This window comes from Oryx dammah, unplaced genomic scaffold, assembly GCF_014754425.2.
Source record: "Oryx dammah isolate SB20612 unplaced genomic scaffold, SCBI_Odam_1.1 HiC_scaffold_13, whole genome shotgun sequence".
NCBI classification, from domain to species: Eukaryota; Metazoa; Chordata; class Mammalia; order Artiodactyla; family Bovidae; genus Oryx; species Oryx dammah.
This window is the reverse complement of record NW_024070197.1, coordinates 47,961,596-47,987,249: the sequence shown is the minus strand read 5'-3', so window position 1 is coordinate 47,987,249 and position 25,654 is coordinate 47,961,596. Positions and strand designations below refer to the sequence as shown.

Below are 25,654 nucleotides of genomic sequence, written 5' to 3'. Positions count from 1 at the left end.
AAGAGGCAGGTCAGGTGGTCTGGTATTCCCATCTCTTTCAGAATTTTCCACAGTTGATTGTGATCCACACAGTCAAAGGCTTTGGCGTAGTCAATACAACAGAAATAGATGTTTTTCTGGAATTCTCTTGCTTTTTCCATGATCCAACGGATGTTGGCAATTTGATCTCTGGTTCCTCTGCCTTTTCTGAAACCAGCTTGAACATCAGGAAGTTCACGGTTCACATATTGCTGAAGCCTGGCTTGGAGAACTTTGAGCATTACTTTACTAGCGTGTGAGATGAGTGCAATTGTGCTGTAGTTTGAGCATTCTTTGGCATTGCCTTTCTTTGGGAGTGGAATGAAAACTGACCTTTTCCAGTCCTGTGGCCACTGCTGAGTTTTCCAAATTTGCTGGCATATTGAGTGCAGCACTTTCACAGCATCATGTTTCAGGATTTGAAATAGCTCAACTGGAATTCCATCACCTCCACTAGCTTTGTTCATAGTGATGCTTTCTAAGGCCTACTTGGCTTCACATTCCAGAATGTCTGGCTCTGAATGTTACTTAGCCATAAAAAAGAACACATTTGAGAGTCAGTCCTCATGAGGTGAATGAACCTAGAACCTAGTATACAGAGTGAAGTAAGTCAGAAAGAGAAAAACAATTATGGTATACTAATGCATATACATGGAATCTAGAAAGATGGTACTGATGAACCTATTTGCACAGTGGCAGTGGAGATACATTGAGACCAGACTTATGGACAGATGGAGAGGGAAGAAGGAGAGGGTGGGAGGTATGGAGAGACTAACATGGAAACATACATTACCAAGTGCAAAATAGATAGCCAATGGGAATTTGTTGTATGACTCACAGAACTCAAACTGGGGCTCTGTAACAACCTAGAGGGGTGGGATGGGGAGGGATGTTGGAGGGATGTTCAAGCGAGAAGGGACATGGATAAACCTATGGCTGATTCATGTTGATGTTTGGTAGAAACAAATGTAATACTGTAAAGCAATTATCCTTCAATTAAAAATAAATAAATCAAAAAATCTGTAAATAATAATGCTGGAGAGGGTGTAGAGAAAAGGGAATCCTCCTATACTGTTGGTGAGAATGTAAATTAGTACAACCATTATGGAGAACAATATGGAGGTTCCTTAAATATATATATATATATATATTTATACAATTCGTAACATTGTACAGGAGACAGGGATCAAGACCATCTCCATGGAAAAGGAACGCAAAAAAGCAAAATGGCTGTCTGGGGAGGCCTTACAAATAAATGTGAAAAGAAGAGAAGCGAAAAGCAAAGGAGAAAAGGAAAGATATAAGCATCTGAATGCAGAGTTCCAAAGAATAGCAAGGAGAGATAAGAAAGCCTTCCTCAGTGATCAATGCAAAGATATAGAGGAAAACAACAGAATGGGAAAGACTAGAGATCTCTTCAAGAAAATTAGAGATACCAAGGGAACATTTCATGCAAAGATGGGCTGAATAAAGGACAGAAATGGTATGGACCTAACAGAAGCAGAAGATATTAAGAACAGGTAGCAAGAATACACAAAAGAACTGTACAAAAGAGATCTTCATGACCCAGATAATCACGATGGTGTGATCACTCACCTAGAGCCAGACATCCTGGAATGTGAAGTCAAGTGGGCCTTAGAAAGCATCACTACGAACAAAGCTAATGGAGGTGATGGAATTCCAGTTGAGCTATTTCAAATCCTGAAACATGATGCTGTGAAAGTGCTGCACTCAATATGCCAGCAAATTTAGAAAACTCAGCAGTGGCCAAGGACTGGAAAAAGTCAGTTTTCATTCCACTCCCAAAGAAAGACAATGCCAAAGAAAGCTCAAAGTACCACAAAATTGCACTCATGGTAACCCACTCCAGTGTTCTTTCCTGGAGAATCCTAGGGACGGGAGAGCCTGGTGGGCTGCCATCTATGGGGTCACACAGAGTCGGACACGACTGAAGTGACTTAGCAGCAGCAGCATCACACGCTAGTAAAGGAATGCTCAAAATTCTCCAAGCCAGGCTTTGGCAATACACGAACCGTGAACTTCCAGATGTTCAACCTGGTTTTAGAACAGGCAGAGGAACCAGAGATCAAATTGCCAACATCTGCTAGATTGTCGAAAAAGCAAGAGAGTTCCAGCAAAACATCTATTTCTGCTTTATTGACTATGCCAAAGCCTTTGACTGTGTGGATCACAATAAACTGTGGAAAATTCTGAAAGAGATGGGAATACCAGACCACCTGACCTACCTCTTGAGAAACCTGTATGCAGGTCAGGAAGCAACAGTTAGAACTGGACCTGGAACAACAGACTGGTTCCAAATAGGAAAAGGAGTACATCAAGGCTGTCTATTGTCACCTTGCTTATTTAACTTATATGCAGAGTACATCATGAGAAACGCTGGGCTGGAAGAAACACAAGCTGGAATCAAGATTGCCGGGAGAAATATCAATAACCTCAGCTATGCAGGTGACACCACCCTTATGGCAGAAAGTGAAGAGGAATTAAAAAGCCTCTTGATGAAAGTGAAAGAGGAGAGTGAAAAAAGTTAGCTTAAAGCTCAGAAAACAAAGATCATGGCATCCGGTCCCATCGCTTCATGGGAAATAGATGGGGAAACAGTGGAAACAGTGTCAGACTTTACTTTTTTGGGCTCCAAAATCACTGCAGATGGTGACTGCAGCCATGAAATTAAAAGACACTTACTCCTTGGAAGAAAAGTTATGACCAACCTAGACAGCATATTCAAAAGCAGAGACATTACTTTGCCAACTAAGGTCCATCTAGTGAAGGCTATGGTTTTTCCAGTGGTCATGTATGGATGTGAGAGTTGGACCATGAAGAAAGCTGAGTGCCGAAGAATTGATGCTTTTGAACTGTGGTGTTGGAGGACTCTTGAGAGTCCCTTGGACTGCAAGGAGATCCAACCAGTCCATTCTAAAGGAGATCAGTCCTGGGTGTTCTTTGGAAGGACTGATGCTAAAGCTGAAACTCCAATACTTTGGCCGCCTCATGTGAAGAGTTGACTCATTGGAAAAAACCCTGATGCTGGGAGGGATTGGGGGCAGGAGGAGAAGGGGACGACAGAGGATAAGATGGCTGGATGGCATCACCGACTCAATGGACATGAGTTTGGGTGAACTCCAGGAGTTGGTGATGGACAGGGATGCCTGGCGTGCTGCGATTCATGGGGTCGCAAAGAGTCAGACACGACTGAGCGACTGAACTGAACTGAACTGAACATAGATGGTAGCCCACCAGGCTCCCCCATCCCTGGGATTCTCCAGGCAAGAACACTGGAGTGGGTTGTCATTTCCTTCTCTGATGCATGAAAGTGAAAAGTGAAAGGGAAGTCGCTCAGTCGTGTCCAACTCTTAGCGACCCCATGGACTGCAGCCTTCCAGGCTCCTCCGTCCATGGGATTTTCCAGGCAAGAGTACTGGAGTGGGGTGCCATTGCCTTCTCCAAACTGATATATATATATATATATATATATATATATATATGTATGTGCCATATTACCCAGCAATCCTACTCCTGGGCATATATTCAGAGAAAATCATAATTTGAAAAGATATGTACACCACAATGTTCATGGAAGCACAATTCACAATAGCCAAGACATGGAAGCAACCTGAATGTCAAATGACAGATGAATAAAGAAGACATGGTACATACATTCAATGGAATATGATTTAGCATAAAACAGAATGAAATAAGGCCATTAGCAGCAACATGGATGAATCTAGAGATTATTATCCTAAGTGAATTAAGTCAGATAGAGAAAGACAAACAGCATATGATATCATTTATATGTGGAATCTAATTTAAAATGGTACAGATGTACTTATTCACAAAACACAAACAGACTCACTGATCTCAAAATTAAACTTACGGTTTTCAAAGGGGAAGCGTGGGGGGAAGAGATAAATTAGGAAATTGAGATTAACATGTACAGACTACTATATATAAAATAGATAACTAACAAGGACCGACTATATAGCACAGGGAACTCTACTCAATATTCTGTAATGAGCTATATAGGAAAAAAAATATGAAAAAGAATTGATATATCTGATTCACTTTGCTAACACAACATTGTAAATGAGCTACAATCCAATAAAAATTTAGAAAAGAAAGAAAAACTTCCTAAGCATCAAGCTTAATCCATGCCTCACCTTACCCTGTCAGGAGACCTTTCCTGACTGTAGCAAACCACCCTTGGTTCTCAGGATCCCAGAGAATGACCTCGGGAAGGTACCTTGGGAACCTTCCATTCAATTCATGCAGTTCATGCCCTGTCTCTACCCTCTTCTTGGTCCAGATAAACCTCCACTCCAACAGAGCTTTAGTCTAACCTTTAGTCAAACCTGGTGTGGTGTAAGTGCAGTGTGACCTTAAAGTTCCACTAAGCGTTCTCCTTATACAGTCTTCCTACCACCCAACAACTCCCTGGGGTGTTCCTTGGTATGTGCCGGGCTAGCAGAGGTGACCGCCGTCTGGAGCACCAACAAGCCCTTGGCTGCAGACTGTCAAATGCTACTTCTCTTGTTTCAGATGCAGGCTCCTGGGTTCTTTGGATGGATTCTAACCTCTCTAAGAGCTGTTTTGTGGTTGTTGTTGTTTAGTCACTAAGTCTTGTCCAGTTCTTTGCGACCCCATGGACTGTAGTCCACCAGGTTCCTGTGTCCATGGGATTCTCCAGGCACGAATACTGGAGTGGGTTACCATTTCTTTCTCCAGGGGATCCTCCCAACCCAGGGGTCAAAGTCATGGATTCTTTACCACTGAGCACCTGGGAAGCCTCTATAGTAGCACTCTGTCTTATGTCAAATAATCAAATTCCTAACCTTGAAAGGCAGCTGCTGCTCCCCAAGGCCAGGGTCAGACCACAAAAGAAAAGACAGAAGAAGCCAGACCTTGGCATTTAAAATGCATTTTCAGGGCCCTATCTTGAGATCAGAGGAGCTCCCCACTTCAGGATTTTCAACCTCAGCATCATCTGGGTTTTAACTACACATTTCACCGCCACTGCACCCCGAGATGACAGTCATTCCCCACCCCACTCCAGCCCCCACAGCTGCTATGCAGGGGATACCAGCTCCACATATGGACTGAAATGGAAGAAAGCTCAAGACCCTAACAGTCTAGAAAATCAAGATTCATTTGTATTATTCATTTACAAAATCTCTAGATCTTTCAGGGGGCATGGACTGGAAAAGGACACATGAGAAAACTCCCTATCAATATGAGGGAGGAAGCAAAGGACCCCAGCACTTACAACTGAAGTTGTGAGTTTCAGTCGTAAGCCTGTGTGGGTGAGGAACAGCAATACTACAGATAAGGTGGGGGCTACGAACAAGATGACTGTGGTCAGGCTCTGGATAAACCCACACTTCTCCAAGAGCTTTGTTTCCTTTTTTCTGAGATCTGGAAAATTCAAAATGAAGAAATGAATCACAAGAACATTCTCCCAGAAAAAAAAAAAAAAAAAAGAACATTCTCCCAGGAGCATAGATCAAGCCCCAGAAGATGAAAGAATCCCCACAAGGTGAAAGGCTCAGTCCACCATGACATCCCAGGCTCAGAGCAGAAAGCCAGGTATTCTGTACCTTTAATGACTTTCGTAAATGGCTTCTCCCAGGCGTACATTTTAATCAACTTAATGCTGGTGAGAACTTCACTGGTCACACGGATGCGCTGGTCACTGACCTCTGAGGTATGATTCTGTAACTCCACAATGTTTCTGGTCAGGAATATCTGCAGTGAGGATGCAGCAAGAGCATCTTTTACAAGGCCAGGAAAGTGCAGTCTGGCATTAGTGTGGCAACTGAGAGTACTTCCCAAGTCAGCTCCGCATGTGGACTGAATTCCTGGAGCTAATCCTGCACTCTCAGTTCCTGGTCCCCGCTGAAAGTCTGGAAGCCTCTCTGGGCCATCATGCCTCAAGACACCTGCCTCACACATCCTGGGGGGCTTTCTCTTCTGAGTTCCAAGCCAGGCTTTGGCTAACTAAACAGAAACATGACTCCTCTGCCTCTGGGAACCCTAAAGTGAAAGTGAAGTCGCTCAGTCATGTCCGACTCTTTGCGACCCCATGGACTGTAGCCCACCAGGCTCTTCAGTCCATGAAATTTTCCAGGCAAGAGTACTAAACCCTCTACCAATTACATCACATTTTAAAAAAAATTTTATTGAAGTATAGTTAATTTTTAGTGCTGTATTAATTTAAAAGACGCTTATTCCTTGGAAGAAAAGTTATGACCAACCTAGATAGCATATTCAAAAGCAGAGAAATTACTTTGCCGACTAAGGTCCATCTAGTCAAGGCTATGGTTTTTCCAGTGGTCATGTATGGATGTGAGAATTGGACTGTGAAGAAGGCTGAGCACCGAAGAATGGATGCTTTTGAACTGTGGTGTTGGAGAAGACTCTTGAGAGTCCCTTGGACTGCAAGGAGATCCAACCAGTCCATTCTGAAGGAGATCAGCCCTGGGATTTCTTTGGAAGGAATGATGCTAAAGCTGAAACTCCAGTACTTTGGCCACCTCATGTGAAGAGTTGACTCATTGGAAAAGACTTTGATGCTGGGAGGGATTGGGGGCAGGAGGAGAAGGGGACGACAGAGGATGAGATGGCTGGATGGCATCACTGACTCGATGGACGTGAGTCTGAGTGAACTCCAGGAGTTGGTGATGGACAGGGAGGCCTCGCATGCTATGATTCATGGGGTCGCAGAGAGTCAGACACGACTGAGCGACTGAACTGAACTGAATTTCTCAGTACAGCAAAATGACTCAGTTATACATACATATATATATATAAATAATTTTCCATTATGGTTTGTTACAGGATATTGAATATGGTTTCCTTGCTATGCGGTAGGACTGCTGCTGCTGCTGCTAAGTCACTTCAGTCATGTCCAACTCTGTGCGACCCCAAAGACGGCAGTCCACCGGCAGCCAGGTGGCTCCCCCGTCCCTGGGATTCTCCAGGCAAGAACACTGGAGTGGATTGCCATTTCCTTCTCCAATGCAGGAAAGTGAAAAGTGAAAGTGAAGTCGCTCAGTCGTGTCTGAGTCTTCGTGACCCCATGGGCTGCAGCCCACCAGGCTCCTCCGTCCATGGGATTTTCCAGGCAAGAGCGCTGGAGTGGGGTGCCATCGCCTTCTCCATGCAGTAGGACTACAATCACCTTTTGATTAGAGTGCCTGAACTGACAAAGGAAAACACTCCATTTCAATAAATCGGAGCACACAAATCCAAGAGTCACTTCCTGTTTTGCCCATTTATTTCAGCTGAATCTTTGGCAGCAAATTTGCTTCCCTTCCCCCATTAAACTGTGCCAATGTTCTATGCTGTCAGCTCTATTATACTAGCACATTCTGGGTAAAAGAGAAGGAACTCCACAGAGGATAGCTACTGAGGAAAGTCCGTGAAGCAGATCATGGCTCACAGAAACCCACGAGGTGGACCTCACCCATCAGATTCACTTCTTATTAATATTTATGAGGCCCCAGCATGGTGGCCAGAAAACCATTTGAAGGGGGAATTGACGCTGAAGCTAATAGAATGAGCAGTCAACAAGGGTCAGCCTTCCCACTCAAGCACCCCCAATCCCAGAGCCCTAAGAGTTCTGGGAAATGTCCAGCATCCAATGGGTGGCAAAGACATTACCTGCAGCAGCAAAAACAGAAGATAGCACAGCGTGGCGATGAGCCCTGTGGGCCCAAGAATGAAGCAAGAGGTGATGCTGCAGACTATCAACAGTAAGCTGGTGAGCACGGCCAGGGGCCCATAGTACACTCCCTCGAACAGGTAGTTTACATCGCTGGTGAAGAAGCTAATGGCCTGTAAGACAATAAGCCAATGGACACAGGTGTCACCCCTCCAGTTCCCAGAAGAGGCTGCATGTGCGTGTGACAGGTGGCTTCGCCATGCCTTCCATGGGCCAGCAAGCTTGAGAGGCAGGGTGGTGGAGTGGTGAGACACCCAGGTTCACAGGTCTCATGTCCCTAACTCTGTGACCCCAGACAAGTTACTTTGCCACTCTGAGCCTCCTGTAAAGCTGGAATGATTACCCCTACTCTACATGGTTACTGTAAGAATGTCAGTGAGATAAATACCTGCACACATAGACTGCACCCAACAAATGTTACATTTTTGAACTATTGCTACTATTGCTATTACTACTAATTAGCTACCACTATTGCTACTACTACTAATATTGCTACTACTACTAATAGCCAGATTCCACAGAGTTGCTTCTAGTATTTTATTCCATTCCATTCCATTCCATTCATTCTAATAATAATACCTGCATTTTTTGGCAGGAGCTGAGTCTTTTTCTCCTTCTCCTTTCTCTTTTTTGTTATAGACTCTTCTGCCCACTGCCTCCCTCCCCAATATGTACTGCCTAGTACATTGTATAAAAGCTGACATTCCAAGTCACAAAATATTTAAGGAATCAATTCGTTAATGTCTTTTGGAATTACCAACCTGAATTCCTACGAAGTGGTTTTCTTTTCATTTTAACCCAGTCTCCTTCCAGTGCCCAGAATGTGTCCCAGGCTAAGCTTTTAAAAATTTTTAGTGTTGGGTGAGCATAACTTTGTACAGCCAGTTTGGAGGACAAGTTAACAGTATCTTTTAAAAACTAATAATTACATAAACCCCATGACTGTCACTTTGATTTCCCCATTGAGAAACACTCTGATGTGCTGGAGGAAGCACATATATAAGAATGTTGATTATAGCACTGCCCATAGCAGCAAACCAAGAAACATCCTAAATGTCCATTGGTGGGGGAAGGTTAAAGCACTCACTTAAGAAGTATTAGTTGATATTGGATCCTGAGCACACTGTCAGTGTTGATATCTCAGGCTTGTCATTTATGGAACCACAGACATGTGACTCAGTCACTCTGTGCCTCTGTTGCCTCATCAGTAAAATGGGAATAAGAAAACAACCTACTTTATAGCGTTGATGTGATAACTGAATGCAATAGCGCATATAATTTTCACACATTGAAAAGGCTATATGGCGGTGATAGAAATGGACAAAAGTGATCAAAAGATAAAAGCTACCAGTTATAAGATAAGTAGGTCCTGGGAATGTAAGGCACAGCATGGTGACGATAGTTAACAAAACTGTATTGTATACCTGGAAGTTGCTAAGAAAATAGATCTTAAAAATCCTCATCACAAGAAAAGTCTGTTAACTAAACTTATTGTGGCAATCACTTTGCAATATATGCATACATCAAATTGTTGTGCTGTATGCGTGCGTGCGTGCTAAATCATTTCAGTCATGTCCGACTCTTTGCAACCCTATGGACTGTAGACCACCAGGCTCCTCTGTCCATGGGATTCTCCAGGTAAGAATACTGGAGTGGGCTGCCATGCCCTCCTCCAGGGGATCTTCCCCACCCAGGAAAGACCCATGTCTCTCATGCCTCCTACATTGGCAGTCGGGATCTTTACCACTAACGCCATCTGAGAAGGCCCATTATGCTGTATATTTTGTACTAATACAAAGTTCTACATCAATTATATCACAGTAAAAAATAAAGAAAAGAGAAAGTGCTTTCATTATGAGTAGGCATCACTGAAAAGTAATGAGGAAGATCTAAATGTGCCAACATGGAAATTCAAGACATAGAGAGGAGAGAAGAAAAAACTGCAAAATGATGTAAAGATGTAGTGCCACTGATGTAAAAATCTCACCCAAAAATACATATCTTACATTTTCTATTGGTAAAACCAAGTTGCAGAACTATGTAAAATGCAGTATGATTTATGCAAAAACATGCACACAAAGTATATTATGTTTTCTATGGGTAATTCACATGTGTACCTAAATGTACTTTTAAAAGTTGGAAGGTGATGTTAGTTCAGGCATAGGAGGAGTGATCAGGTATAGGGGGTCATCTATACTATTTTTCCTATTTCTTTCCTAAGGAGAAAGTATTCAGGTATGCTTTTTTAAACTTTTTTTTCTATTGCTTTTTTAATTAAAATTTTTACAGTGTTGTGTTAGTTTCTGCCAGAAGTGTAAACTGATACAGCCATTATAGAGAACAGTACGGAGATTCCTTTAGAAACTAGGATGGGACTAAATCTATTATCTGACCCAGCAACCCCACTACTGGGCATATATCCTGAGAAGAAGACACATGTAACCCCAATGTTCATAGCAGCACCTTTTATGATAGCCGGGACATGGACACAACCCAGGTGTCCTTAAAATTAATTTTAATATAAAATTTATGGAAGCAACTCTCTAGAAATCCTCATATGAGCAACTACTTTCATCTTCAGTTCCAAATGGATCGTCTTATTTTCTGCTTCTGTGAAGATGTTGGGAAAGTTGGACTTCACATATAGTAGGGCTTAGAACGGACAAACAGAAAAGGAAGCAGCATTGGCCTGAACGCAGAAGATCTCCTTAGCAAGGCAGGTGATGTCTAGGGTTCAGAGCCTGGAATCTGCAGCCAGGCTCTGCCACTTACCAATCGTGTGACCTTGTCCAAGTTTCATACCCTTTCCTGGCCTCAGTTTCCACCTCCATGACAATGGGAACAATAACAGACGCTATCATGTAAGAGGTCATCAGAGGACCGAGTGAGCTAGCTTAGTGATGTGTTTGGGATAATATCTGGCTCAGAGGACGTTCACAGTTACTGTGATAACTTTGCTGAGAACAGGGAGGAGGGCTGCCCTGGATCCTTTAGCTCTAGTCAAGTGCAGGAGGACAGGGTAGCTTTGATGCTTAAGGCCTAAAAGGAATTAATGATGCAACTGAACACATGGATCACTGCCCTTCTGCCACATGCTTTATACACACTGACTCACATAATCCCGTAAGACAACACTTCTACAAGGTTGGTCCTATTACTCTCCCACAGCTCCAGAGAGGCCGAACAGGTTGCCTAAGGTTAGAGAATGAATAAAATCGTGAAGAAGAACAGTAATAATGATAACAATACATTATCATGTAAGATAAAAATCTTACAAGCATCTGTTTGGGGGCAATGGTTCATTTAGCAGACTGTTTTTTGGAGATTGTCCTGTGTAATTCAGATGCTGGGCCTTTTGAGGGATAGAGCTGTGGATCTCAAATAGTTCATGTCTTTGAAGGGAGCTCATCTGAGTGGAGAGACCAGATTTGGGCTTGGTGGGGAGTAGGGTCAGAAAGAGGGGGTCTAGAGATACTATCATGAAGGAGAGATCATTTCAGGTAGGCCTTTGAAGATTGCATGAGACTTTGAAAGGGCAGGGGGAGTGATGTGAACAAAGCCGCCTGAAGGTGGACATGCCTAGTCTATCTGGGGCCAGAGGTTTAGCCCTGCCTGGCCAGGAGGGTAGAAGTCAACCTAGGACTAGAGAAAGGAACACAGGAAGAGATGAGGCAGGAGAGCCGCTGAGGCCAGATCACAAAGGAGTTTGTTTGAGAGGAAAGAGCCAGAGCAGGGATGTCTTTTTCAAAAATTAAATTATCTGTTTCAATATAAAAGTAATCCATGCTCGTCAAGGCAATTGGTAAGCAGTAGAAAAACAGAGACGGAGAAGGCAATGGCACCCCACTCCAGTACTCTTGCCTGGAAAATCCCATGGGCAGAGGAGCCTGGTAGGCGGCAGTCCGTGGGGTCGCTAAGAGTCGGACACGACTGAGCAACTTCACTTTCACTTTTCACTTTCCTGCATTGGAGAAGGAAATGGCAACCCACTCCAGTGTTCTTGCCTGGAGAATCCCAGGGACGGGGGAGCCTGGGGGGCTGCTGTCTCTGGGGTGGCACAGAGTCGGACACGACTGAAGCGACTCAGCAGCAGCAGTAGTAGTAATAGTAGAAAAACAGAGAAAGTGAAATTACACATAGAAAATTCCAATGTCCCCCCATGACTCTGGGTCATACTTGGTCATATATCTTCTTCAGTCTCTGCCCTCGCTTGTGTTATGCTGTAGGGAGCTCCAGCTAGGAAATAACCCATCAGTAACAATAACCAAGCAGCTGTAAGTATTCCTCCTCTGCAGATAAGAAAATTAACACCCAGAGAGATTACCTCTGCTTGTTTTCCCTTGAGCTACCAAGTCCTCCCATAACTTCCTCCTCAGGGCATCTGAGGGGATGTGGTTTCTGATGTGCTTCTACTAGGGATTCGTGTTTTTTTGTTTTAATTTTTAGCTGCATGAAGGATCTTAGTTCCCTGACCAGAGATGGAACCCATATCCCCTTACAACGGAAGCATGGAGTCTTAAACACTAGACCACCTGGGAAGTCCCAAGATTTTTGTCTTTTAAGCCACTGCTGTATACCTTTGGTGTGCTTCCCTCATAGCTCATTTGGTAAAGAATTGGCCTGCAATGCAGGAGACCCCAGTTCGATGCTTGGGTCAGGAAGATCTGCTGGAGAAGGGATAGGCTACCCACTCTGGTGTTCTTGGGCTTCCTTTGTGGCTGGTAAAGAATCTGCCTGCAATGCAGAAGACCTGGGTTTGATCCTTGGATTGGGAAGATCCCCTAGAGAAAGGAAAGGCTATCCACTCCAGTATTCTGGCCTGGACTGATCCCCTCAGACGACTTGGGAAGAAAAGTATGGGAGGACTTGGTAGCTCAAGAGATTAAAATGCCAGCATCCACTGGATTATCGAAAAAGCAAGAGAGTTCCAGAAAAACATCTACTTCTGCTGATTGACTACACCAAAGCCTACGACTGTGTGGATCACAACAAACTGTGGAAAATTCTTAAAGAGATGGGAATACCAGACCACCTTATCTGTCTCCTGAAAAATCTGTATGCAGGTCAAGAAACAACAGTTAGAACTGGACATAGAACAATAGACTGGTTCCAAATTGGGAAAGGAATACATCAAGGCTGTATATTGTCACCCTGCTTATTTAACTTATATGCAGAGTATATCATGTGAAATGCTGGGCTAAATGAACCACAAGCTGGAATCAAGATTGCTGGGAGAAATATCAATAACCTCAAATATGCAGATGACACCACCCTTATGGCAGAAAGTGAAGAGGAACTAAAAAAGCCTCTTGATGAAAGTGAAAGAGGAGAGTGAAAAAGTTGGCTTAAAGCTCCTTTCAAAAAACTAAGATCATGGCATCCAGTCCCATCACTTCATGGCAAATACATGGGGAAACAATGGAAACAGTGAGAGACTTTATTTTCTTGGGCTCCAAACTCACTGCAAATGGTGACTGCAGCCATGAAGTTAAAAGACACTTGCTCCTTGGAAGAAAAGCTATGACCAACTTAGCATATTAAAAAGCAGAGACATTACTTTGCCAACAAAAGTCCGTTTAGTCAAAGCTATGGTTTTTCCAGTAGTCATGTATGGGTGTGAGAGTTGGACCATAAAGAAAGCTGAGTGCCAAAGAATTGATGCTTTTGAACTGTGATGTTGGAGAAGACTCTTGAGAGTCCCTTGGAATGCAAGGAGATCAAACCAGTCCATCCTAAAGGAAATCCGTCCTGAATATTCATTGGAAGGACTGATGCTAAAGCTGAACCTCCAATACTCTGGCCATCTGATACAAAGAGCTGACTCATTTGAAAAGACCCTGATGCTGGGAAAGGTTGAAGGCAGGAGGAGAAGGGGACAACAGAGGATGAGATGATTGGATGGCATCACCAACTCGATGGACATGAGTTTGAGCAAGCTCCGGGAGTTGGTGATAGACAGGGAGGCCTGGCGTGCTGCAGTCCATGGGGTCGCAGAGTCAGACACGACTAAGCAACTGAACTGAACTGTACCCCTAGGTGGAGAAGGAAATGGCAAACCACGCCAGTATTCTTGCCTGGAGGATCTCATGAATGGAGGAGCCTAGTGGGCTACAGTCTATGGGGTCACAAAGAGTCAGACACGACTGAAGTGACTTAGCACGTACCTGTAGGGCCTAGAACAGGGCTTGGCCCAAAGCATACCTCAGTAACAATTTATTGAATGGATGGATAAATCCTCTCTAAGGCTCTGAATACAGTTGGAATCTCATTTACTGTTGGCCTGCTCTTATGATCCCAGAGGCAATTATTGATGGTTATCAACACTCACCCTGGAAATGATTTCCTTTCTCTTTCTTCCTTGTCTCCAGCCTTTTCTCCATCCCTTGGCCTCCAGGGTAAGGAGGTATGGAGGAGGACGAGGAAATACTCCCTCAATGTGCAACTTCGTCACTTACCTCTCCCACGGTGATGTGTGTTAGAGACTTAAATTGCATCAGCTTCTCAAAGGCAAAGGAGAAGACAGCTGCACGAAACCTGATGCCTGTGCGCTGGTTGATGACCCAGCATGAGCACATGCTCAGAGACTTCAGACATTCAGTGAAAAAAAGGGCAAGGCAAAGCCCAACTCCATAGGCAACGTCCCCGGATGGGTTTTTGGCGTATTCCAGGATCTTTGGTACAACAAACATCTAAAAGGAAACAGGAGTTTGCATCACTCTGACTTCCCAATCCTGCTTTCAGGCAACATCTAACCAAAGTGCACTGGGTGTGAGGTCCTCAGGTCAAGAGAGGGGGCTTACTAGATGACCATGACTCAAGCACAATTCTGCACTCAGAAGATCACAGTCCAGTTGGAGGACACTTAGGAGTTCAACTGACCCAGATCTGAAGCCCAGCTCCACCACCTCATACTGGTCCTAAAACCAAGCAGGATGCTCTGGCGCTCCTGGATGCAGAAGCTTATTCTGTGCCCCCTATTTCTCATTTGTAGGGAACAGACTCCAGCCTCCATGACCTCTCCTGCATTCCTAAGGGAAGAGAGGGGATGTGGAGACAAGGAAGGAGCAGCCAAGCAACAATAGTGCAGTCTTGGGCCGGGTCCTGGTTCCTCCTCAAGGGATACACACAACAATATTTTTGAGCTCTTCTGCAGAATTAAAAAGCCCAACAAATGGAAGCTGCTAACTACTTGATGAAATACTCTACTCCAGAGAGAAGGTCACAGTTTGATAACCTCAAGAACCACAGAAGCTCATCAGAAAATCTCCTGAGGCCAAATTAAAGGAGTGCAGGCCCTACACACACCCTGATCTCATCAGCAAACCTCACCCTTGAACCATTGCTGTAAAGTGAAAATGTTAGTCACTCAGTCATGTCTGACTCTTTGTGACTCCATGAACTGTAGCCCACCACTCCATGGAATTCTCCAGGCAAGAATTCTGGAGTGGGTTGCCATTTTCTACTCAAGGAGATCTACCCAACCCTGGGATCGAACCTGGGTCTCCATCATTGCAGGCAAATTCTTTACTGTCTGAGCCATGAGGATTGGTATAAAACTCCTCACCAAATCCCCCTGAATTGGGACACACAGTTTTGAGGTCTTTAGCCCACTGTGTCCCCATTTGCCTGGCAAAGCAATAAAGCTATTCTTTTCTGTGTGAGTGTGGGGGTGCTTAGTCACTCAGTTGTGTCCAGCTGTTTGTGGCTTCATGGGCTGTAGCCCACCAGGTCCCTCTGTCCATGGAATTGCCAACTCCGGGGGCTCTTCCCAACTCAAGGACTGAACCCATGTCTCTCGCATCTCCTGCACTGGCAGAGGGATTTTTTTTTTTTTTTTTTTTTTTACCACTGGTTCCACCTGGGAAGCCCTTCACCCAAACTCTGTCTCTGAGATTTGATTTGGCACCAGAGTACAGAGACCACATTTCAGCATCAGTCCCAATGGAAAATAAGATTACACACACATGGAGTAATCCAGGGATTAATAACCTGACTATAAAGATGTGGGCAGAACTGAGGAAATTTAACAGGAATGGAGAAGCACCTTGGAGCTAGCAACCACAGGGAACTAAATGGGGAGGGGAGGATGAGTTGACTGAAGCCTAGAAGGAGAAAGTCATACAAAAAGGGCCCTTCATTTTAGGATCTGGTCACCAACCCTCAGTGACAGGGAGGGAGGAAGTCAGAGTGATATATATCTTGCCCTCACCTTCTCCTTCCCTCCAGCCTCCAGAGGGACTCTCCCACTGGTCAAACTCAACCAGAAGCCAGAGGCAGAGGTACCCCATGGATGTGATCCGGAGAGGTCACACACTAGGGGCATAGCATAGGGTGGTGGACAAGGGTGGAGAGTGGATCTAGAGGGACGAATGGAGAACATGCTGTCACCCAAGTCACTTATCTCTGTGGTGTCATCAGCTGTTGCTTCCTCCTGACCTGCAGCCCCTCTCCCCCGAGCTGGTAACAACGCCTCTATTTTCTTCTGGGAAGATGATCGCCTGCTCCAACACACACAGCCTAGGCTGGATCGTCAATTAGAGCGTTCCACTGCTGACCAACCAAGTGAGCACGTGACCCCAGCTGGGTCAGCCAGGTTCACTGTCTACAGTTGAGGAACTAATAGGAAAAGCGAGTGCATTCATCCTAACCACGGTACGTGGAATCTCCTGCATGCCCAGAGCTGTTCAGCCATTTCTCAAAGCAGCTCCCACGTCCTGAGACAGACTGAGTTCTAAATGTTTTCTATACTGAACTTATTTAATGTCACCCTATGAGGCAGACAATGTCGGGCTCTGCATTTCAAACATGAGAGTTTCCATGAGGACTATGGTTGAGAGCATCATGGGGTTGCATGAGGGAACCAAGGCACAGAAGGGGTAAACAAATTGCCCAAAGTCGCCCAGAAATTAAGTAGCAGAACCAAGGTTAGAAGCTAAGCACTGGCTGCAGAATTCACACTTTCAACTACTACTAGCTCAACTGCCCCCAGAAGCCTTCATTTTCTGAGCAGCAGTTGAGAGACTGACATCCTCAAATCTTTTTGTTTGTTTGTTTATGTTTTGGGGTTTTAAAAAATTATCGTTATTTTCTTTGGCCACCCTGCATGGCATATAGGATCGTAGTTCCCCCACCAGGGATTGATCCTGCACACCCACCTCCCCCTAGTTGGAGGTGTGGAGTCCTAACCACTGACCCACCAGGGAAGTCTCAAGACATCTCCAGTTCTTGGCATGGATCTAAACATGCTAATCACCAAAGCCTGAAGACCGGATACCTCATGAAGTCTGCTACTTACGGGCCCCACAGCACTTGCGATGGAGAAGCAGCAGCTCAGAATTGTAGCAAAAATAAGCCTTGTGTTTTGGAATCTCAGCATCACTCGAAGCACTGAAGCTTTGTCGATTCCATGCCTTGAGACTTCTTCTTCCCAAAGACGATGAAGCCTTGAAAAGAAGGAAATGGAGGCAAATGAAATCTCTTTGGTTGTGTCACCCAACTATCCCAGTTCTTGCTGGTCTAGGAACTTGGTTACAGAAATTGTCAAAGATAACACAAGGAGAGAGAACAGTACAGGGCATTTATATTGCATGCATGCCGCAGATATACATGCCCCAGCTCCAAGAATTACCAACATTTGACATTTTTGTTTAATCTCTCCTCCCCTCCCATTATTTTTCTTTTTGCAAGAATATTTCAAGCAAATCACAAAGATATTGTTTCATCTATAAATGCTTCAGTATGCATCTCTTCCAGATAAAGCCCTAAAAAGCCACATAGTAACCATAAAAATGGTTATGAATGAATGACTATTCATTATTAATAACTATTAATAATAGACATATATTAATAGCATAGTAAGAATGGCATTTAACTCAACTTTCTCTAATTGTTTCAAAAATATGTTCTTACAGTTAGTTTCCCTAAATCAAGATCCAAACAGGTCCCACTCATTGCAGTTAAAAGACAAATCTGACAGGCCTCTTGCATCTCATTTTATCTGTAACAATTTCCAATCCTCTGCATTTTTCTGCCATTTACTTTCTAAAGAATCTGAATGATTTATCCTGTTGAGTTTTCCACATTCTGGATTTGACTGATTGCACCCCTGTGGGGCTAGTATAAGTTTCTATGCCATGTATTTCCTATTAAGCTGTTAGCTAGATCTAGAGGCATAATAAAATTCAGAATTTAAGTCAGCTGGCAAAAATACTTAATAGATGATATAGTGTATGTTCTTTTTATCACATCAGAAGACGTACAAAGTGTGCTATCCCACTTTTGGATATGTTAAACTGGATGACTGAGTTAAGGTGTGTTAGCCAGGGACGGAGGAGCCTGGCGGGCTGCCGTCTATGGGGTCGCACAGAGTCGGACACGACTGAAGCGACTTAGCAGCAGCAGCAGCAGCCTGACTCATCCATTGCCAAGTTCCCCATTGCTGATGATCATTGCCTATATCCACCTCTGACAGGACTGGCAAATGGTGATTTGTCTAATTCTATCATTCCATTTATAGTTATCAGCTTGAATTTTCTGTAAAAAAAAAAAATTTTTCCCAGAACTTTCCTGGTGGTCCAGTGGCTAAGACTCCAAGTTGCCAATGCAGGGGACCTGGGTTAGATCCCTGGTCAGGGAACTAGATCCCACATGCCACAACTAAAGATTCTGCATGCTGCAACTAAGACCTGGCACAGCCAAACAAAAATAAACAAGTAAATATTAAAAAAGAAATTTCCCTCATCAACTGTTTTGTTACCCTGAAATACAGTTAGTTGAAGAAACAGCCTAAGGCTCTGAAAAACGTCGCCTTCCTTTTTATACACAAATTAAGATTCATGAAACATAGAACTGTGATCTCCAAAAAGTGTCCTTATTTATTTCAGAATTCCCAAAAGGGTGCCCCAGTGTTGGACCATGCAACCAAAAATGTACCCTAATTTTGACATTCCAAGCTAATGATGCCTGGGAGATTTGTGCTACACCAGCAAAATATGAACACCTAAAACATTTCTTTGGGGGGAAAACTGATATACTATTTGTATATAAGCTTTTTTAAAAAAGCATCCAAGAAGTTTTCATGAAAAGATTTAAAATTGTGTTGACTTTCCTACACTTCTCTTTTGTTTTGGAGGCAGGAACAAGTGACTAGACAAGAGTCATTACGATACTCAAGTCTTCCAGACTCAGGAAGGAACAAGTGACTGGACAATCGTCATTATGATGGCCCATGATGATAGCAGAGACATCACCTTGCCTACAAAGATCTGTCTAGTCAAACTATGGTTTTTCCAGTGGTCATGTATGGATGTGACATTTGGACCATCAGGAAGGTTGAACGCTGAAAAATTGATGCTTTTGAACTGTGGTGCTAGAGAAGACTCTTAAAGAGTCCCTTGGACAGCAAGGAGACCAAACCAGTCAATCCTAAAGGAAGTCAGCTTTAAATACTAATTGGAATGACTGATGCTGAAGCTCCAATACTTCGGCCACCTCACAAAGAGCCAACTCATTGGAAAAGACCCTGATGCTGGGAAAGACTAAGGGCAGGAGGAGAAAGGGGTGACAGAGGATGAGATGGTTGGATGGCATCACCAACTCAATGGACATGATGTTAAGCAAACTCCGGGAGTTAGTGAAGGACGGGGAAACCTGGCATGCTGCAGTCCACGGGGTTGCAAAGAGTTGGACATGACTTAGCAAATGAACAACAGCAATGATGACAGCAACACGATCAGGCCAAGGGACTCCAGGCACTCGCCAAAGCTGCTGCTCCTTAGACAGCGAGACCACAGTGGACAGAACGGACTCCCCTGTTGGGCTGCCCTTTGCCCCCAGAGCCCAACAGCGGCACTAGTTGTGCCTGTTCTCCAAGAGCTCTCTCAGCATCTGGCTCTTATCCTCTGCCCAGAATCTCACCAAGTCTCTCTTGACAAAGCAGTTCTGGCCCTTTCAACTCTTTACTCCTCTGGCCATGGATACTCCTGCCAAGCATAAACCAGAAGGGAACCAATACCATGAGACCTTTCTGTCCTACTTTCCTTCTCCTGCAATCAAAACTCCAGGCTTCTTCCTTTCTGAGTTATTAAAAAACTACCCCATTCCATCCTGGCCCACCTATGCGGATCAGATAACCTGAGGGGCCTGGACCCTAGCTCAACAAAGCAAAAATGTCCCCATGACACCTGTCCATGTTGGAGGATTCTATTGTTTGCAGATGCTATTGCTCAAATCAAACCATGGGGCTGCCTCTCCTCATTCTAGCCCTCCCTCCACACATGACACAATCCACAGAAATTCTACTTTGACTAAACAAATCCAAGTCTTCCATAGCCTATGCACAGCTCTTTGGGCAACTCTATCTATTTCTGGCCATGATTATTAGATTCAGATTCAAGAGACTTGGTTTCAAATTTTACCTCTTCCATTCATTCATGATATGATTCAAGGAACATACTTCTCTTAATTCTGGTTCTTCATTTGTAAGATGGGGGAAACAACATCTGCCTCGTTTATTTCATAATCCTTTTGTGATGGTCAAAGGAGACAATGGGTGGGGAGATGCTCTATAATTAAGAATAGCTAACACATGAGGAATTATGGTGATCATAGGATGAAGAAGATGGTGGGGACAATGGTAATCCTGCCGAGAGTGGTGGTGAGGATGATGGTTGGCACTTTGTCAGCCCATCCTCATAGAAAACAAAGCAGCTCTTTTGAAGGATTAGGGAAGGCACAACCCAGAACGCTGCCTGTTAAATGGTGTGCCAAGTTGCTTCAGTCATGTCTGACTCTCTGTGACCCTATGGACCGTAGCCCATCAGGCTCCTCTGTCCATGGGATTCTCCAGGCCAGAACACTGGAGCGGGCTGCCAGCCCCCCCTCCAGGGGATCTTTCTGAAACAAGGATGGAACCCATGTCTCCTGAGTCTCTTGCTTTGTTGGGTGAGTTCTTTACCACTAGTGCCACCTGGGAAGCTCTGTTAAATGGTGAACACATAGAAAGAAATCCCTCCAAAAGTGTGAATGCACGGGAAATTACCATTTCAGAGAATCAGGTAAGGATGGAGTGACTGCAGAAATGTTGGTGGTGAGGCATTGTGAGTTACGGAATAAAAAAGGCAGCACCAGTGGGTGGAAAGTGAACAGAAGTAAATTAGGAGACCTGGTCTTCGCAGTGGTTAGGGAAGAACAAGCAAGCTAACATTTAACTGATGGCCTATGATGCATCTGGCATTTTCCCAGGTGCTCTACTTCAAATCTATTACCTCTTTTGATTCTTACAACGAGCCAATGAAGGGCAATGAGAGATTTTTTTTATAATTCACTATCTTATACATAAAAACATAGGTAAGTAACTCCTCTGACATCATAGCTGGTAAGAAGTGAGATTCTACCAATATCTGACATTATCCAAGAGGTGCTCCCTAGAACCTCTATTTTTTTTTCTGAGTCTAAGAAGCAATGGGTCAAAATTCAACCAGTTTCTGCTTTCTCACTGGCTTCACTACACTGATTTTCTTTGTAAATCTCTGAGACCTGGTGATAGCATCTGACGGTATACAAACTCCCTGACCACTGAATATTCTCAGGAAGACTCTTAGAGTGCCATCATGTCTGGGATACATTTGGAAAATACCATCTACACCTGGGGTCTCTCATGAAGAACCTAGAGGGAACATTAGTACAGGACATTCCAGGCCACTCTTTCCCACCCCCCACCCGCCTTTGATCTAATTTCACCTGTGAGGTAGATGGTACAGGAAATTTAACCCCACAATGATTAGTGGTGGCGTAAGGTGGCTTAAGAGCCTGGGCTACTAACCAAAATTTAATGATCTGTGACACAGATAAATGCTTTATCCACACACCAAAAAAGGCAAAAGGGACAAGAAGCAGTACTTTCTTTCTCAGGGTCCGGGGACCTCAGACAGACCCGATAAAAGATGAGAATTCTCGTTCCAGAAAAAGTTCTCCAGAAAAAGCAACAATATTTACATATTTACATATGAAATACATAAATTATTACTTAACTCCAGATTAAGAACCTCCGATAGAAGGAGGATTCCTGCCACAAAGGGAGAACTGATCTATTTCACTTGTCTGAAGATGAACCACTACCCCCCTCCCCCTAAAACATACATTGAAGCATCTCTGGTCACCGACTGCCGAGACACGGTCTTTAACCCCACTGGCTTGCCCAGCATGACTTTACCTTTTGGCATTTTTGTCTGTAGCATCGTGTACTGACAGCGGGGGGATGTTGTTCTCATCTAAGCATCTCCGTAAACCTCGAACCATGAGCGGGCTGAGCCATGACAGCATGAGGTAGGAGAACAGGCCAGCATCATCCAGAGGTTGGGGCTCAGGAAACCTAGCGGAAGAGTCACAGGCAACACGATGACACTGGGGCGTGGGCTCCAGGGGTGGACAACTCAGTCACAGGCAGAACTTGGAAGAGATGAATGAGGACTGGGGGAAAACCACAGTGTGGATTCTACACCGTCTACATGGAAAAAAAATATTTTTTTCATGACTATTATTAACATCACAAATAATAGTCATGAAAAAATTATTTTTTTCCTACATCCAGAGGACCACACTGTGCTTTTCCCCACAGTTCTCATAGTTAAAAACCAGAAGCAACAAAAACACCCAGTAACAGAGGAATGATTTAAAAAGAAAGAAAGAATATGACATATCCTGCACCATGTTGTAGAAAACAGTGCAGAAGGGTCTAAAAATAGGGGTAATCTACATGTAGAACATGGAAAAGGCTCTAAGCATACTGAAAAAAAGGTCACTTGAATATCAAGAAATTTAGCATATTTTTACTTATATAAAAAAGAAAGAAATAAGGGAAGTCGGACAGAGAACAATATATACATATCTATATTATATATAATAAACATCGAATTATATAACAATTTATATCAACTCATTCATAGATTGACCTTGAAGTAGGGGTTAGAAATTGCAACGGAGCAAAACTAAATTCTCATCACTTTAAATTTGTATGCTCTGCTTCTGTAACTTCCATCAGTTCAGTTCAGTCGCTCAGTCGTGTCCGACTCTTTGCGACCCCATAAATCGCAGCACGCCAGGCCTCCCTGTCCATCACCAACTCCCAGAGTTCACTCAGACTCACGTCCATTGAGGCCGTGATGCCATCCAGCCATCTCATCCTCGGTTGTCCCCTTCTCCTTCTGCCCCCAATCCCTCCCAGCATCAGAGTCTTCTCCAATGAGTCAACTCTTTGCATGAGGTGGCCAAAGTACTGGAGTTTCAGCTTTAGCTTCATTCCTTCCAAAGAAATCCCAGGGCTGATCTCCTTCAGAATGGACTGGTTGGATCTCCTTGCACTCTCAAGAGTCTTCTCCAACACCACAGTTCAAACGCATCAATTCTTTGGCACTCAGCCTTCTTCACAGTCCAACTCTCACATCCATACATGACTACTGGAAAAACCACAGCCTTGACTAGATGGACCTTAGTCGGCAAAGTAATGTCTCTGCTTTTGATTAGGCTGTCTAGATTGCTCATAACTTTTCTTCCAAGGAGTAAGCATCAATTTCATGGCTGCAGTCACCATCTGCAGTGATTTTGGAGCCCCCCCCTCCCCGCCAAAATAAAGTCTGACACTGTTTCCACCGTTTCCCCATCTATTTCCCATGGAGTGATGGGACTGGATGCCATGATCTTCGTTTTCTGAATGTTGAGCTTTAAGCCAACTTTTTCACTCTCCTCTTTCACTTTCATCAAGAGGCTTTTTAATTCCTCTTCACTTTCTGCCATAAGGGTGGTGTCATCTGCATAGCTGAGGTTATTGATATTTCTCCCGGCAATCTTGATTCCAGCTTGTGTTTCTTCCAGCCCAGCATTTCTCATGATGTACTCTGCATAGAAGTTAAATAAGCAGGGTGACAATAGACAGCCTTGATGTACTCCTTTTCCTATTTGGAACCAGTCTGTTGTTCCCTGTCCAGTTCTAACTGTTGCTTCCTGACCTGCATACAGATTTCTCAAGAGGCAGGTCAGGTGGTCTGGTATTCCCATCTCTCTCAGAATTTTCCACAGCTTATTGTGATCCACACAGTTGAAGGCTTTGGCATAGTCAATAAAGCAGAAATAGATGTTTTTCTGGAACTCTCTTGCTTTTTCCATGATCCAGTGGATGTTGGCAATTTGATTTCTGGTTCCTCTGCCTTTTCTAAAACCAGCTTGAACATCAGGGAGTTCACGGTTCACGTACTGCTGAAGCCTGGCTTGGAGAATTTTGAGCATTACTTTACTAGTGTGTGAGATGAGTGCAATTGTGCAGTAGTTTGAGCATTCTTTGGCATTGCCTTTCTTTGGGATTGGAATGAACACTGACCTTTTCCAGTCCTGTGGCCACTGCTGAGTTTTCCAAATTTGCTGGCATATTGAGTGCAGCACTTTCACAGCATTATCTTCCAGGATTTGAAATAGCTCTACTGGAATTCCATCACCTCCACTAGCTTTGTTCGTAGTGATGCTTTCTAAGGCCCACTTGACTTCACATTCCAGGATGTCTGGCTCTAGATTAGTGATCACATCATCATGATTATCCGGGTCGTGAAAATCCTTTTTGTACAGTTCTTCTGTTTATTCTTGCCATCTCTTCTTAATATCTTCTGTTTCTGTTAGGTCCATGCCATTTCTGTCCTTTATCGAGCCCATCTTTGCATGAAATGTTCCCTTGGTATCTCTGATTTTCTTGAAGAGATCTCTAGTCTTTCCCATTCTGTTCTTTTCCTCTATTTCTTTGCATTGATCACTGAAGAAGGCTTTCTTATCTCTTCTTGCTATTCTTTGGAACTCCGCAGTCAGATGCTTATATCTTTCCTTTTCTCCTTGGCTTTTCGCTTCTCTTCTTTTCACAGCTATTTGTAAGGCCTCCCCAGACAGCCATTTTGCTTTTTTGCATTTCTTTTCCATGGGGATGGTCTTGATCCCTGTCTCCTGTAAGCGCAGGCGGCAGCAGCGGGCCTGCGCACTAAGCGAGGCGGAGAGCTACCCCACGTCAGAGGTCAGGGGCAGCGGCCTAGAGTGCCAGGCTGCAACGGCGCAGGAACGGCCAAGAGGAGCTACCCCGCGTCCAAGGTCGGGGGCGATGGCCGGGAGGAGATACCCGGGGTCCGAGGCCAGGGGCGGCGCCCGAGGCCAAGGGCGGCAGCAGGAAGGAGCAACCCCACGCCCAAGGCTAGGGGTGGCGGCCGGGAGGGGCAACCCCACGTCCAAGGAGTGGTGGCTGTGCAGGCACAGGAGGGCCTAGAGGAGCCATCCCACGTTGAAGATACCCCCATCCAAGGTAAGGAGCAGCAGCTGTTGTGCTTTGCTGGAGCAGCCGTGAAGAGATACCCCACGCCCAAAGTAAGAGAAACTCAAGTAAGATGGTAGATGTTGCAAGAGGACATCAGAGGGCAGACACACTGAAACCATACTCACAGAAATCTAGTCAATCTAATCGCACTAGGACAGCCTTGTCTATCTCAATGAAACTAAGCCATGCCCGCAGGGCAACCCAAGATGGGTGGGTCATGGTGGAGAGGTCTGACAGATTGTGGTCCACTGGAGAAGGGAATGGCAAACCACTTCAGTATTCTTGCCTTGAGAACCCCGTGAACAGTATGAAAAGGCAAAATGATAGGATACTGAAAGAGGTACTCCCCAGGTCAGTAGGTGCCCAATATGCTACTGGAGGTCAGTGGAGAAATAACTCCAGAAAAAATGAAGGGTTGGAGCCAAAGCAAAAACAATACCCAGCTGTGGATGTGACTGGTGATAGAAGCAAGGTCTGATGCTGTAAAGAGCAATATTGCATAGGAACCTGGAATGTCAGGTCCATGAATCAAGGCAAATTGGAAGTGGTCAAACAGGAGA

General features: G+C 44.3%; 1 protein-coding gene across 2 annotated transcripts in view; it reads right to left on the bottom strand.

Annotated features, from left to right (window-relative positions):
* The window catches only part of LOC120872904 (ATP-binding cassette sub-family C member 11-like), a 92,428-nt gene that overhangs the window by 50,410 nt on the left and 16,364 nt on the right, over positions 1 to 25,654 (bottom strand). For both annotated transcript variants that reach the window (XM_040253586.1, XM_040253587.1), the window contains exons 4-9: positions 21,966 to 22,124; positions 17,049 to 17,196; positions 14,209 to 14,442; positions 7,693 to 7,866; positions 5,628 to 5,775; positions 5,297 to 5,445 (exon numbers count right to left, since the gene is read on the bottom strand). In XM_040253586.1, the coding sequence (XP_040109520.1) occupies positions 5,297 to 5,445; positions 5,628 to 5,775; positions 7,693 to 7,866; positions 14,209 to 14,442; positions 17,049 to 17,196; positions 21,966 to 22,124 (1,012 nt within the window). The remainder of the gene's footprint in view (positions 1 to 5,296; positions 5,446 to 5,627; positions 5,776 to 7,692; positions 7,867 to 14,208; positions 14,443 to 17,048; positions 17,197 to 21,965; positions 22,125 to 25,654) is intronic.